General features: G+C 29.2%; 2 protein-coding genes across 8 annotated transcripts; one reads left to right on the plus strand and one right to left on the minus strand.

Annotated features, from left to right (window-relative positions):
* Positions 1 to 36: 36 nt before the first annotated feature.
* LOC126925585 (UTP--glucose-1-phosphate uridylyltransferase) lies at positions 37 to 13,740 on the minus strand. Of its 7 annotated transcripts, none has more exons than XM_050741292.1 (11): positions 13,594 to 13,740; positions 2,477 to 2,735; positions 2,193 to 2,401; positions 1,863 to 2,045; positions 1,542 to 1,747; positions 1,380 to 1,455; positions 1,138 to 1,284; positions 925 to 1,063; positions 723 to 860; positions 473 to 639; positions 37 to 388 (listed from the first exon to the last, which is right to left on the minus strand). In XM_050741292.1, exons 2-11 carry the CDS (start codon positions 2,538 to 2,540, stop codon positions 176 to 178), a joined length of 1,542 nt encoding a protein of 513 aa, XP_050597249.1. In that variant the 5' UTR covers positions 2,541 to 2,735; positions 13,594 to 13,740; the 3' UTR covers positions 37 to 175. The 7 variants fall into 7 exon arrangements, with proteins under 7 accessions (XP_050597249.1, XP_050597252.1, XP_050597251.1 ...); XM_050741295.1 differs by lacking the exon at positions 13,594 to 13,740 and adding an exon at positions 8,825 to 9,081 and having other exon boundaries at positions 2,477 to 2,601; XM_050741294.1 differs by lacking the exon at positions 13,594 to 13,740 and adding an exon at positions 8,825 to 9,081 and having other exon boundaries at positions 2,477 to 2,688.
* LOC126925590 (m7GpppX diphosphatase) lies at positions 13,714 to 15,847 on the plus strand. The gene is made up of 5 exons (XM_050741302.1): positions 13,714 to 13,860; positions 13,951 to 14,567; positions 14,645 to 14,790; positions 14,940 to 15,276; positions 15,478 to 15,847. The coding sequence occupies exons 2-5, from the start codon at positions 14,213 to 14,215 to the stop codon at positions 15,657 to 15,659; spliced, it is 1,020 nt and encodes a 339-aa protein (XP_050597259.1). The 5' UTR covers positions 13,714 to 13,860; positions 13,951 to 14,212; the 3' UTR covers positions 15,660 to 15,847.
* The last annotated feature ends 652 nt before the right edge of the window (positions 15,848 to 16,499 follow it).

A 16,499-nucleotide genomic window follows, 5' to 3' on the forward strand; every position in this document is an offset into this window, starting at 1 on the left:
ACCAATTTTAAAATTTTACTCTATATTCTTAATTGCTAGTTTTGAAATATCTATTTATTTTCAATTTATAAATTTTTTACATACGTCATCTGTAATATTAAATAAATGTACACTATATGCATTTTTTCTTGATTTTTATATTATGCAACAGATAAACTTTCTTTTTATATATTATTTAGTGATTCAAAATACGCAAATTTCCAGAAACTATCTTATTTTCTAAAATTGTGCCTGCTGGAAGGTCGATGCGTTCTCCATGGTTTGCAATAATTATAACAGTTCCTTTTAGAGTTACACCTTTTCCAAAAGTAACATCACCTGATACTGTAAGGTGGTCTAATTCCAACAAATCTGGTATAGCTGGAAATCTAGTAAGGAATTCTTTAACCTATGTGGAAAATTTTACATTAATTACAAAATATTCTAGCTCTCAAATATCTGTGATGTATAATTATAGAAATGAAACAGTAACCTTTGAAAAATGATTATCGCCCAATTTTATAAGAGGTGTTGTAGGAAACATTCGTTGAGGACTCATTACTAATGAACCATTGCGAAGAATATACAAATTGCTCATAACAAGCATTAAATCTGAAGTCTTTTTCACTGGTAAGAATCTACTGCGTGGAACATTTATACCTATTTACAGATTTATATATATGTACATCCAACAAGAAAATTTAAAAGATCATGCAGAACATACAATCTTGGTTTCCTCTTACCAATACTCCCTTCAAATGATTTCATAGCAGCTCCAACAGCTGTTTCTAATTGAATAATATTTAAACCATTCGAGAAGGTCTTGTTATTTACAATAATCTCCATATTCAAGGAATTCTTCTCAAGTACCCTTTCAATAGCTAACAAGATAAGAAATAAATATTACATTTATGAATTGTATAATTGGAAAAGAGAAATAAGTACCGCTGAGTTTTATCCATAAATTATTTGTATTGAAAAACTTGAATGTTTTTATAGATTTGAAATCATCTACGTGGTCCTTTGGAACCTGAGCAATTTCAAGTAGACGTAGCTTATCCTCATATTTGATTAGTGTGCCACCCTGTACAGACATATAAAAGTATGCTTGTTTTAAAATATTTTAACATTTCAATTTATAAGAAAAGATTATATTACCTTAACATCAGCTCGAGTTTTATCAGTAACTTCCATAACGAATTCAAGAGGCGAAGCTTCACGTTTGTCTAACAGTAATTTCAAAATTTTGAAATCTACGGTAGCACCTAGATTATCAATATTTGAAATGAAACAATATTCACGCCCCTGTATTGAGAGAAAATATTTGTTAAATATAAATAATATTGTACGCGCGTTACATAATTCTTAATTTAAAAAAATCATAATGTATACATATATACCTCTTTTATAAATTTTTTTAATAAACCTGAATTTCTGAAACTTTCATAGAAGTCTCCATGACCAGGAGGATACCACCTATTAATGAGTATAAGTATCCATATATGAATAAATATGTGTATTTAATAAATAAGTGTCAACAAATTATTTGATATTAATCTTACGCTTCAATGTCATCATTAACATCACAGTGTTTTGCAGTCGGAAGTAAAGAATCTCTGTTTATACGAGGATAACAACTTTGATTAAACGTATGAATATCAACATCTATTCCTTTATATTTTCTAATAATTCGTTGTGTATCATCATCCGTATTGAAGGAATTCATCAAAATAAGCGGGACATTTGCATTGTAAGTTCTGTTCAAATACTGCAAAAAAAAAATATATATATGTAAGAAATAATAAATAATAAGATAAATTTCCTTTTCTCTAAACATTTCCATATAACTTTAAATCATATATATTTTATAATACTATAATTACCTCAATCTGTTGTACAGTCAGATCTAGGAACGTAAGCCCATTACGTACTGCTATTACAGATTTAGGACCATGGCATCCCATACTAGTTCCTAAGCCACCATTCAATTTTATAACGATCAACTTGCTTAAAAGTGCCTTCATTTCTTCTCCTTCCGGAGTTGGCAAGGAATTGTAATCTCTTATCTAAAAATATAATTAAATTTTTTCTAATTATAATTAAACTTATCTTGGCATTTCAATATCTTTTTCAAGGAAAAATGTTACAAAATGACGGGGTAATTCGCTATATTCAATTACATTTGCAATTTTAAGTTAAAAACTATTATTTACCGCATCGTCGGGCAGCTTCTGTATACGATCCCATTCTAGCGAAGGTCCTTCTTCCTGGAGGAACCGTTTGAAGAGATGAGTGAAGCCGTCGAACTGTCGATGGAACTCCTCCTTGACCTCCCCTGTTGCGCTTTCTTCGAGCTTCTCTAATTCATGTTGGAGTTCGTTCAGGGCATCCCTCTTAGTTCTTTCGCGGAATGCCTGTGTATCTGAGGGACTGCGTTGATGACCGCGTGCCTGCAGATTTATTCACCAGGATATTTGAAAAACAGAGCGATAAATACCTTGTCTCTTGAAAAATACGTTGGGCCTGTCGTCGCCACCATCCAATTTCGTAAGATCGTGCATGACGTATGGACGGTTCCTTATATTTTCTTTCCCGTTTTTTTTTTTTTTTTATTTATTGTCCCTTTTTTTTAGAATGTTATTTTTGTTTAGATTTATTCGAGATTGTTACCGAAAGAACTTGTTAGGAAGGAGCAACTCGTTAGGCAGCCTTATGGAGAAAGAAGATACTATTTTCCTGGTTCTCGTTAAACGATCCTTAATCAAACAAAGATCCTAATGGTTTGAATATATTTCTGTTTATGCATTCTTGGTGACACCGTCAATGATTATTTTGTTTCTCGATCGTAGTTTCTTTTTGGGAAAATGAATTGATATTTGATAAATGAAACAAGTTTTAGATATGTACAGTGGTATGAACTCCATAGAAATCTTCTGTGAATGTACTATGAATTGGATGAAACCTTCTGTGAACGTATTATGTACGAAACATTTTTAAATTTCATTAGTATTGTAATGAGACACGACTATCGTGATTGTATTGGTACATCTGCGGCAAAACCACAAGACAGCTATGATTTTGGTGAATATTACTATATAAAAACATGATCTTATAGAATTGTTAAAGTAGAATCGAGTTATTTCAGTAAACAGATATATGTATCCTGACCAAAATATTTGTAACAATTTCAGTTTAAATAGAGATTATTTACAGTTGCAGATTTTTCAATGAATGACAATGCGACAAAACTATGAGACGAGAAGTTTTTTTATAAAATAAATAGGAATAATTCATGAAAAATAATTTGTATTTACCCATTAATATGTAATGTGTACTATCACCTTTGTTTCTTATCATTTCGATTATTCTCTTTAGTAATAATTCATGAAATTTGTGTATAACATTTTGATCCAATGATTCCTTTTCATTTAAAATACAGTTGTTTAATTCTTTTATAGTACTGAATTGTCTGTCACGCGCATAAACTTGTCGCGCAAAAAACTAGCAGTTTTTAACAATGTTCAGATCCAGAGATTTCAGGAACCATAATAATATTTGATATTTTTTGTTTCCAGAAAATTTTTAACGTACTTTGCATAAATTATCGTATCGAGAAATAAAATTTTGTGTAGCCATTTCATAAGCATATTTAATTAACAGTATTTGGATTGTTTAAACATATAGAGTTTACTCTTCACTTCATCGGAAACAAACTTGATATTGCTTTTACCAGCGTAATCTATAGTTGCCTACGCTGTAACACCCTCCCCACCCATTTGTCTTTTCTGTTTAATGAGTATCTCCTTTCTGAAGTCATAAAAAATAATGAAGGCCATTAGAACCATTCTAAATTAAAGCGTTCGTTTGAAAATATTACTTCCCTCCATGTTCTGTTTTATTTTTCTCTCCGCGAAATCAAACCGTATTTTTTGTAGTGGTGTCTTCGGAAGTTTTAGCCGGTTCAAGTGGCTTACTCCTTTAATTATTCATTGTACATTCCTTATACTTGTATTGACTACGTCTTCTGTTGCAATTTGTCATATTATGAAAGCTGAATTCAGTGTCACCCTTAACAAGTTAGTTGTTGCGAAGCTCTCTGAGAAGTGTGTACCCAAAATGTGTCGCGAAAAGTAAGCGAGTATACTCGTCAAACACAGAGTATGTGTGGTTGCTATAATATAGAATTAAGTTGTAATGAAATGACTGATTTATTTCTTAATTTTATTACAAACGGAATCCATCATAACACAAAATATTGCTATTTCTTCATGACGAGTATACTTGTCAAAAACAGCTAACTGGTTGAAACGGCACGTCTTTCTCGAGTAATTGTAAGTAAGCTTTTGGGCGTCTACCGGCACGCTTTTTCGAATACCTTTTCGTATCCCTTAGATAGTTACGTAAAGTAAGGCGGCTATTTTAATATGCGCGGTACTTTTACCAATGAAAACTTTTCCTTTTAAAAGCTACTCATTAATTTGCTTCCACGAGGCATCTTACTGTATATGTAACATAAGGACTAGCATTTTTCATATATAACACATCCAATAACACAAAACTAATTACTAAAGTGAAAATTACACGAATAACTCATTACTTTCCGCCTTATAATTTTGTCGCAAAGAAAACATATTTATGTTGATTATCCAAATTCTGGGAATGACAGCCTTCGGTATTTCGTAGAACTGAACAGTAGATATGCTTCTATATTGTAAAGTAAACAATAGTATTACGAATGAAAGAAGAAGATTCCTGAGTGGGAATTCCTGAGTTAAATATAATTTTTCTCAATTTTCGTGTATGTCTTGTAGTTTTGTCGCAGTGTGTAATTATTAATTGCAAGGACAAAGCTATAAATAAAATTATCGTAAGTAATTTTCCACATGAAGAAATACATTTACAAATGAATAAATGAATTTTATAAATACTAATTTCTTGATAAAATCAACATATAACTGCGTACAGTGCATATTGATATTATGTTAAGCTGCTTTTATCAAAATCATTATCGATATGCAAAAATCACCCGAAGCTGCCACTTTAAACTACGTGAATATTGTCCTTGTTCTAAGGAAAGACTAATTTCAAAAAGATCCTAAGACGAGATTTCAGTTGAATTTAACGAGTTCTTGTTTTACGTAAACACATAATTTTATTTTCTATCTAACTTGAGATAAACATGCCTTTTAAACATAATTATTATATTTTGTTTTTAATTGTCTCTGTATAATTGTAGAAAAATACATCGTTTTAGCAATTAAAATCGAATACTTATCGGACTAGTTAAGCTAAGTAATAAATGATATTAGAATCAGATATTTTCTGTGAGTAAAATGGACAGAAGTAAGATAATGGTATTAGTCACATTCATTGTTTAAAGAACCTTAAAAGTCAGCCGATAAAATTCATTAGATAAGTATTCGTCGATTCATCGTCAATCGTCAAACAAAAAAAATATAAAGAAAAGATTAAAGTGTTAAAAGTTCAATGCGATTATCAGCTTTTTATATTGTGTAAAATATTATTCTTTTTTAATTCGAACATTCAGTCTAATAAATTTTGACTGACGACATTAAAATTCAAGGAATGAAATATAATCTGGATGAATTACATGGTATTTGGATTATTCATGCTGAACCCTCAAAGTATGTAAACGGTTGCTCTCTAATCAAATATGTCAAGCATAATGTAATAATAATCAAGTATAATGTGAAGCTTGAAAGTAATTGTAGATAAATATAAAAATTACGTTAGAACATCAAATTGTGAGAAGTCAATTTTGTTATTTATTAGTATCCTCTGTCACTCTATCTTCAACATTAAACACCTGTGATAAATTATACCAATAAACAATGATGATTAATATCAGTAACAAATGTGATAATAGACAATTTTTATGAATCTTCGACCTCTTGTATTTTTGAATTATTTATAGAATTTTATTTTATGGATAGAAGAAGCATTTTTAAACGTAATATTCAAGCCAAGTTGCGAAATACATATCTATATAATCAATATTTAAATAATCGGTACAAAAGCGAGAAAAATTTTTTATGACATCTTATAGTAAGAGTTTACGTCGTACATATTTGTTACGTAGCAATTTTTAACAAGTATTTTTTAGGTTCCAAAAGTAAATAAAAAATTCTTGAAATAGTTCTTTTAATCTATTAGTGTAAAAGGAGCTTTTGAAAGTACGTTTATCCATAGAAAATGAAATTCACCTTACGATTTTTAAATAGCAACGTATATATTCCTTTTCACGCTCTTGAATTGTACGAATAATCAATTCAAAGAGACACGTGAAAAGAAAGATACATAATGTCACTTAAAAACCGCAAGTCGACTTTACTTTTTATGGAAATGAGATACTTTCATGTTTCTTCGTATGAATAGATTCTTCACGATTGTGTCGAATCGTTACACAATTAAATTAATAATTTTAATATTTTTTTAGCTTTTTCTATTCAAATTTATCGCCTACTAACTTACGAGGTAATATCGTATTACGAGGAAGAAACGAGAAGTTCGTTTAACGAACGATAACGAATATTATTCGATCGTAGCGAATATATGAATTGGTCTTTGCATTTATTCCTCCTTCATAATTTTTATTTCTGAGATAGATAAAAAACATGAAAACGGGTGATTATTCCCTGTTCGTAACAAAGGACTATTCAAGTATTTAAAGGAATGATTGTGACATTGCTGAGACGATACATTATCTTCTATAATTTCTTTGAAAAGAAAACTTTAAACAAAACGTTATTTATGAAAGGATGTTATCTTGTTGTATGAAAAATTGCATTTTATTTAATTAATTCACTTTAATCATTTTAACTGCATTATCTTACTTTTTATATTCCTATTTCCTTTGCAATTACTTACAATTTAAAAAATAATATATAATTTGTGCTTATAGTTTCAGAAATCTTCAAAAGTTTATATATATAATATATAAATGTTATATATATATACACACATATATATAATGTAATGAATCCGTTAATGAAATGAATGAAAATATTAATAAATCATAAATCTATAATTAATAATCTCCGGATCTTTTATGTATTTTTTTAAACATACAAGGATACATAAGGATACATAATATTATGATATCCAGAGTAAAGCACCTATTATTGTATATAGTATATGAAACAAATTTCTTTTTACATTTCATTCCATTAATAATGTTCATAAAAATAGAAAATTGCATAACTATCTGCAGCCTGTTCATTACGTACTCATAGATTATGAGACATAAAAAAAGTAGTAAATAATATTAATTCCCATTCGTGTAGAACATTCTGAAATTATATGCAAAGATGATAGGGGCAAAAAGGGGGATCATGACATGCATTAGGAATTATCTCTAACGTAATACCCGTGACAAGTGCATTTCTGTTGATCCCTTTTAATAACATTGCTTTAAAGCAAACTCGAGATGCCAACACTCATGATGTAACATAGCGAACATATTTTAATCGTATTGTGTTAACATGCAATTGCTAGATCTTAGATAACATTGTGCATATGACAAAGCATTTATAAACAACGATTGCACTCAATCTAATCGCGGCTTGAATTGTCATTTTCGATGATTGATTCGTTTAATTATTGTTATCTACCGAGTGTGACAATGTATTTTTCTACAAGCAATACAAAAAAACTACCCTTTAAACAGATAATAGAGAATTTTAGAAGTTACATGAAAATAAATGGAAAGTTTATATGTATTTAAATTTATCAATTTGTATTATACACAAAACATAAATACAGAAAATAAATACAAAATACATAAAAGATCGGGCGGACGTAAAACGCGACTTATATTTCATTGAACGTAGTAGACATAACGATTTGTTTGTGTGATGCAATACAGTAGATAAGTGGAACGAATTGTATATGTTGAATACAAGAATGATGTCAGTGTCGAAAGTAAGTTTTGAGAAAATTACTAAATGAACATCACTGTATATTCAACTGATTAAATAGGAATTAGCAAATTAGATATTTTCTAGACCTAGTAATATTTCTATAAAATTATCTATGATATTTTTATTTTTCTTCTTCTTTTCTTTTTTTTAAGTTTAATTGTTATAATAGGGATATTGTTATAAATTTAATTATTAGATAAAAGGCTTAGAAAGGAAAAGCTGGACAAATATTTAAAATCATCCGAAAAGGTTGTTTTTAGTTATATAAAGTCACGATAATTCAGGAAACGGTTATAAGAAGACAGTAATTTTCATACTACTTAAATATAGGCTAATAAAAGGAATTTTTGTAAATCTTCAACGAAAATTATTTTTCAAAATATAAATAAACTAGCTATTTATACAAATTAATAAACAGTTAATAATACTTTTAGATAAAATAGAGATATATAGTAAACAACTTTATTATCTGCTTAATATCTATGTAATATTTGAACAAACGTACTAGTTAGAAAAATGTGATTCTCGAGATAAAAATAAAGATCGTGTTACATACAGGTTTCCAACAGAATACAAGTTCTGTTAACACAGTCAGCATTGACTCGCAAAAGTCATAACGACTATTTCAAAACCATGAAACTGAAATTTCCAACAGGTACGAAGAAAAGAACGTACGAATTTATTCCTACGTTTTGTGCAAAACTCGCGTAAATACTCTGACAACGTTCTTGCATTCGGTATTATGATTAACTTTGTCGTATTTATATATGGTATAGTCGCGTTTTGTAACGAGCGATGAACTGGTAAATCGTTATCACTGATTTTGAAGAGAAATCCCAAAATCCTAGCAAAACCATGGAAAACAACACCCTCTATTTCCTTTCTCTGGGTACACGATCACTTACATTCAACAAGTATACCATTCACATATAATATATCTGTATATCTCTCTCAAAGCTCAATGAGAAGAGCGAGAGCGTTTGCGCGCGCGTCAATTTTCCACTCGTGCAGAAAAACGTGCGAACAATTGTTTAAATTCTCGTCAGGGCGACGTGTGACGCATGCGGACTGAGCTTTCCGATCCTCGAACGAACGAAACCTGACTGAACGCGACACGAGCGCCCGAGTCAATGTATCTTCGAGGAGCGTCGACGTGTTGTCATCGCGGTATAAATCGTCGTATCTCGATAGGAAGCACGTTTCCTATGGCTTCGGATTTCATTTTTGACAAGTGAATCGCGTTATAGGCAGGTTGTAAGCATTTATTAAACGATACAGCCGAGATATAGCCAGGTTGTAAATTACAGAATTAATCAATGACAACCATTGATTTAAGGCTTAGCGTTTTAAGATTAAACCGTGAGACTAAACTGTTTTAGTATACTGAACATTAGAAAGGAAAAGTATTAATGATATATAAAAATAATATGGCGGAGATGTAGAAATAAAGAGAGCAATATTTTCCATATTATTAAATATATCTAAATTTATGAAACTGTATATTACATATATACCTACGAACGCTTATGGTGATACATAAACATATACAAACAAACATTAATTACACTGTTTGGTATAATGAAATAAGATTCGTGTATGGTAACATTCCATCGTGACAAACAATAGGAAATACTTATCGTTACTACTATCTATTCCCATTTCATTATGAGTAGTTATCTGTTAAAGAGGGAAGCCTATAAAATATTATTTACAACATGGGCATTGATTAGTACTACTATACGAATTTTGTCTCGACAAAATATTACATTACCATGACGTGAATCTTGTCTCGTTATGACTTACCAAATAATATGACTAACTTTTATGTATACTTATAATTAATTTTTATCTTATTTACGATATATGTAGGTGTCTGTGTATAATATATAGTTATGTATATTTACATATATTTAAAAATGCATTGAAGAGAAGGTTTTTCTTTTATTTCTATATTCTAACTGTACGAATTTTCTCTTTTACTGTATGTTTGTAAAGAATATCTTGCGACTTCTCTATACGTTTTCAAATTGGTTTTAAATTCAGACAATACAATTGTAACAGTCGTGCCTCGTTACAATACTAATACAATATCAAAATGTTTTATATAACACGTACAATATCAAAGTTTTCCTTCGTAAGTAAGCCACTACATGCGCGACGACCAAAGACATGGTTTTTGAAACTGTTATCGAGCTGTCCTCTGGCCATGAATTTTATCATAATTGGACCAATCAACGTGACTTTGCAACTGTGGCAGTATAATCGACTCGATATCAAGTGATTTGTGATCGCTGACGAGGTCGAGTAATAGTATCACAAGACTAGAATTTCTTATCTAGCCGCGTGTCTATGCTCCTTATCCCAATAAAACACCATTCAAAGTTCTTTCTCGATTTACACATATGTACTGCGAAAGTGCAAATGATAGCAAATAGGAAAATACGCGTAATGGTTGACGACGTAAGCGCCACGATTTTAACGAGCAATGGAATAATTTGATCGTTCTCAACGACGATATAGATTTGAACTTTGCTTTACTTTTTGCATTCTATTTCGTTCTATGGACGCAATTTAATCCAGATATGTGGAATTTTTTTGCGATATTTCCAAAGCGATGCTATTGTTGTTAGTCGACTCTTAAAAAATGGCTACTCGTGAAAAATATTGGATGATATCTGAACAATTGCGAAACATAATAAGATTACTTTTCAATCATCTTTTTAATAGGATAGTAGGCATATCTAAGTTAATATAATAGATATGACAAATACAGTACTCATGTAAAATATTGCACAAGTATACGTACGAAAATTGCTAAGTAATGGAGCAATTTGATTTTTTATACTCGTGTATTATATAATATACACGAGAAATTAGTAATTCTTTCAATTGCATGCTTGTTGCATCACGTTATTTTTATTGGAACTATATATTATATTTCCAATATATTAAATTTTTAATTAGTATAAACTTTACGCCTTTTACACTAGTACTAGTTAAAATATTAAAACTCGAATACTAATTTAGTCGACTGGTGAGAAATTTTAGTAAGTCGTTTTGTGTAAATGCAAATTTAGTCGAGTAGCTTAATCAACTGTCGACTAAGTGGTTGACTAACAAAGGGTATCAGGTAAAGAACTCTAGAGTTAGACCAGAAAATTTATCAAGTTGGATTCAGTGATCGATATTGAACACAACTACGTTTTACTAACAACTACACAACTAAAATTTGCGTTCGCACACGCAATTTTACTTGCCATTGGACCTTTAATCGACAGTCGATTAAGCTAGTCAACCAAATTTGCGTTTACACAAAGTGACTTACTAAAATTTCTCGCCAGTTGGCCGTTCAATCCACCCGCTTGTAGCCACCCTGAAGGTTATCATTCAACGAGATAAATCTTGACTCATGAATCTTCCGTCGGTTTGAAACGAAACTTTGTAAAAAAGAATTAATCACAGTAAGGGAATCAGAAGGTTATCAGTGTTTAGGATTGAAAAATATCGGAAATGTATACTCGGAAATATACGCGAATCTATCTGTTATTCTTTTGGAAAAAAACTACTCGAATTGACTCGACAATCCTTCAGTAAGATTATCTGAAGGTAGTGTGTCACGAGTACGAGTCATTGACTCGCCCCTACCTTCTAATAATTGTAAGTCGTGGCCTCAGAAAAAATATACATATGTAATAATTGATAACACGAAAAAAACGATAATATTAAAATTTTAGGAATAATAATTTTAATAAATAATGTATGAATAATTCTTATAATAAATGAATTTAACGCATAATTGTCATAATAAGTTAATAAGTTGCTAATAACCAAAGTTGATGCGACTCAGCCAATATTTAAAAGAATTTGATGAATAATAACTAACTTTCATAATAAATAAATTATTTGCAGACAAACAAAATTGTTTTGATGCATTTCCTTACAATTTATATGCATATAAAATAACAGGCGAAATTTTATATACGATATACTTATCGTAAGTAAGCCTCGTAAAAGTAAGCCACGCATCTTCTGCAGTCAAATGAAACGTAACCGCGAACTATCTCACACTATCTTGCGTAATAAATGTCTTACAAGGAAGAATATATATTAATGTTTGGACGTAGTCGAGATGAGGTGTTTTATACGTAGGAAAACTGACAAATAGTCTCACTACTCCAATAATTGAGAGCAATATTAAAAACACGTGTTTTCTAAATGAAACCAATTTTAATATCGTACATTTAATATCGAATATTACAATATTTTCTATATAATAGTTGAAACGAACCAAAATCTGTTTTTATACAACATTCTCTGAAATAAATTTCTTACTTCCAATTTATTATAATTATATTATGGAATTTATATTTCATATTATGTTCTTCCTTGTGTTTACTTTTTTAATATAATTGTTTAATGTTTCATCATCTTCTCACGTCGATAATTGTTTATTTGCGAGTCTCTATTACCCGAACTACGATTGAGTGTAATTTCGTAATACATAAAAGACTTATTCTTATAATGAATACTATACACGCGTGTAAACGTCTATTATAGGAACTGTTCGGTTATCCGAACTGCTCCATCCTCCCATTTGTTCGGATAAACGAGTTTCTAGGCATGTGGATTGGAAGAGTATGATCATAAAAAAGGATAAAGCTCCGCGCAATTAAAAATAGCCAATGTTAAAAAAATTTTCTAAAAATATTACTTTCTTATCATATTGTCATACTTCCTATCATAGTGTGCCATGTACTCTTGTGAGATGAAACAAATATTTTAATATTAACATAATAAGCAAACGAAATTTTTATTTTACAAATTGCTTGGCAACATGAATGAATGAATAAATCTGACCATAATATTTCAATGTAATAATTGTTTTCATACGATTTTTGAAATATTTATTGTAAAATAAATATACGAAGTAAAATCAAAATAAATCTTTAAATATATAGTATCAAATTAGTATACTGCAATTTTAATATTCTAAAAGATATGAATTCGCATAAAAATCCGCAGTGTAGTAATAATAAATAATTGTTATACTATATATCCTTATACCATTGAAATTAATAATAAGCAATGTTTGCTTAATTCGTTACTATGACTTTTAGACTTCGTTACAGTACTCTTATGACAGCTACGGCCTACAGATAACCTTCTGTTCTTGAAATAATATACACCTATATATTATACAAAACGTCTATAATTTGCATTTATATTTGCGATCTTGACGTTTCATATTCACATATCTATTTTTATTTTACCATCCATAACATAATGACAAGGAAAGTTATTCAAAGATATCATGTGTTCGACATGTTTTAAATTATATAATCCGATTAAAATCACGCATAAACAAAAAGCAAAATAATTGATCATACGAAATAAATAATAAGTCATAATGATCGCAGAAAAAATACACATAACCTCAACGTGTGAAAAGGGTAAGATTTCTGTATATATACAAAATTAAGACGTTACCAAAAAATGCATCGATTATTATTTGACAATTTGAAAACATTTAATAGGTAACGAAACATATAAGTATGTTATAAATTAACATTAAATTTTAAATAAATATTCTACAATATAAAACTACGAATATTTATAGTGAATCAATGTTTTAGGATAAAAATGGAGGGGGGAAGGAAACGAATAGATTTTTTACCTTTCTGTCATCTACTTGTAGCATCGTTATTAACCTCTTTAGTCCACGCAGAAGCTGTTTCCTAGTGCTCGTCTTCAGTAATCTTGCAAAGGTTACCAAAAGATAAAGTCTCCGCTTTGGATCTCGGCCACCGTGTTTAGATTTTATATGTACCTATATATGTAGCAGTTGTACTCAATCTATGGATCCGGTAGACTATCAGACAACGTACAGTGCATACACATGCCATTGGCGAATTAAATCTACATATATGTAAATTATATATATGTATGTATATCTACGACATAATCAATTATTCATTCCTGTAATATATATAAATACAGACATGCATTAAAATAGCAATCATTGTGTTGATAGGAATTAGATGATTCTCATTCTTATATAGATTATACATTTGTATATGTATACTAACCTATATATGTATAGGTTATGCGTATAACCTAAGAATATTGCTTATCTTAATAATCAACAGTCAGTGATAGACCACACCAGAAAAGGTAATGTAATTTTATGGAAAGAAAAATAACGGAGGAAATGTTATTTATGTAATGTTTTTTAATCGATTTTATGTAATTTATGAATTAACATTGAGAGCTGTTTGAAGAAAACGTCATCAACAATGGCTGAGATATCTTCTAATACCAGTGCCAATGAATGTACTCCAGCGAAAAAAATTAAAATAGAAACAGAAAATGAATGCAAAAATGCCACTAGTATACATGACGTAGAATTCTGCTCGTCTACATTTAATATAAAAAAAGTTTTGCAAAATAATTGCACAAGGAAACAGATATGTATAGAGGGTGCTTTTAAAGGATATGAAGGTTCGGCGGTTATTTTATTGGAGAAACAAAATTTTTCGGATGATGAAGCAGCTTTGAAGGAATTATTTAATAAAGATACAGTTTTACACAAACTTTATAACAATAATATTTATGGGAATTATGAGTGTTATCCCCTTAAAAAATATAATGGTAGACTATAGTGAATTTATAACCTCATTTTCCTTTTTCTTCTTGCTTGATTCTTGAAAACGTTTGTATCATTTAAGGTATAAATGCGACGATAATACATCCTGCAACGGCAAAACATATCGAAAAATTTCGGAGGAAAGATCTTCATATCATAGATGAAACTTATGAACTATATCAAAAAATTACTCTTCCATATATAGAGTCAAGCAGTTTTTCTATAGAAGTATGTGTACAAAAAAATAGGAAAAGTATAATATACAGCAAAAAACAAACAAATATTCGATACATTTTTCATGCCAAATATATGAAAATTTAATTTGCTTTTATTGCTATAAGATTTATTTATTAGATTGAATTTTTGTACTTTTTTAGTGGGTGTATAATATTTTGGAACATAAGGCAGAACAAGATAAAATTGTATACGAAGATAAAGATGAGAAGACTGGGTTTATAATAGTAAATGATTTGAAATGGGATGGGCAAACAAATACATTAAAATGTATAGCACTTCCATTTCAAAAGATTCAATGTATTAGAGAGTTGAATGCATCTCATCTTCCTTTACTAAAGAATATAAAAGAAGCTGGAACTGCTGCAATTGCTGAAAAGTTTAATGTACCTGCTTCTCAACTTAGAGTATATTTACATTATCAACCATCCTATTATTATCTCCATGTTCATTTTGCATATCTCATGTTTGAAGCTCCAGGTAAGTTTAGAATAAATATTTTGGTTTATTTTTATGACTTGTTGCTGTGCCTGCATCTATGAAATAAGTTTATTTTATAATAGATAATGTAATAGATAAGAAAAATAATTAATCTTCCAATCTTGTATAATTATTTTACAAATTTACATTATGTTTTAAAAACAAATGTATCACAGGTTTTCAAATGTTTTTCTTACATAGGTATATATGTGGAGAAAGCACATCTTCTATCTACAATTATAAGAAACATTGAATTAATGTCAGATTATTATACAAAGGCTGTACTGTCGTATGTTGTTGCTGAAGGAGATCCTTTGTACACTAAATTTCTAAAAGAAGGAGTTATAAATGAAGTATCTAAATCTAAAACTACAGAAGATTGAGAAATAGGACAAGAATAATTATGTATTAAAGTGATTGTAATTGTTTTATAAACTGTGTATGAAAAAGTGTATCAGCATTTTACAAATCAAATTAATATCATTTACAAGTGTAATTTTATAATTTTAAATTATTATAAATTCAATTTAATATGCTTTGTAATTAATAAACATTTTATATAAGAATCATATGAATCGCTTTTCACTTAAAAATTTTTAATTAAAAAAGAGTGTCTCTGGAATTAATTCTTATTGAATTGACATAGTCTCTTTGAAAAAAGATAAAGTACAAATAAGACTGTAAGATTTAGAATATTTTAAATATATCTAGTTAATAGGTTATTGACAATAACATTTGTGAAGTATTTGTAATGATGTAATGAAAATGAATATTACTTGTAGCAATATATATTAGATATAAATAGTACAATTAAAAAAGGGCTTTTCAAATATATTTTTCATTTTAATATTGAGAAACTATGTTTACTCAATTAAATAACAAAATATTATCTTTATATGTAATATCATTGATTATTATATTACTTAAGTAAGTATATTTATCACATATATATTTACTTACGTATACATTAAATAAACCTTAAAAAATTGTAAGTAACTTTTTAGGTGTTTTTAATCTTATTAATGCGGAGAAAACAACTATCGTAATCGAGGAGAATAATATTTACGAAAATTTCGACTTCTCTCGATATTCTTGACCGCGTTAATAACTAATCAATCGTTTTCAATTACAATATCTTCACTCACATTAATCTCCTTTTTTGTCTTGCAATGTGTTCCATATGAAACGATAGGTGAGGTAGAAAATTGATGAAATAACGGTGA

This window comes from Bombus affinis, chromosome 16, assembly GCF_024516045.1.
Source record: "Bombus affinis isolate iyBomAffi1 chromosome 16, iyBomAffi1.2, whole genome shotgun sequence".
Classification (NCBI taxonomy): domain Eukaryota; kingdom Metazoa; phylum Arthropoda; class Insecta; order Hymenoptera; family Apidae; genus Bombus; species Bombus affinis.

What these genes read in the sequence shown, in the direction of transcription:
- LOC126925585 (XM_050741292.1), bottom strand. Translation starts at nt 2,540, where the DNA reads ATGCACGATCTTACGAAATTGGATGGTGGCGACGACAGGCCCAACGTA. An exon ending in TAAAAAAATTTATAAAAGAG is followed by an intron (nt 1,285 to 1,379) that starts GTATATATGTAT and finishes CTCTCAATACAG; the next exon opens with GGGCGTGAATATTGTTTCAT. An exon ending in TTTATGGATAAAACTCAGCG is followed by an intron (nt 861 to 924) that starts GTACTTATTTCT and finishes TTATCTTGTTAG; the next exon opens with CTATTGAAAGGGTACTTGAG.
- LOC126925590 (XM_050741302.1), top strand. Translation starts at nt 14,213, where the DNA reads ATGGCTGAGATATCTTCTAATACCAGTGCCAATGAATGTACTCCAGCG. An exon ending in TCCCCTTAAAAAATATAATG is followed by an intron (nt 14,568 to 14,644) that starts GTAGACTATAGT and finishes GTATCATTTAAG; the next exon opens with GTATAAATGCGACGATAATA. An exon ending in TCTCATGTTTGAAGCTCCAG is followed by an intron (nt 15,277 to 15,477) that starts GTAAGTTTAGAA and finishes TTTCTTACATAG; the next exon opens with GTATATATGTGGAGAAAGCA.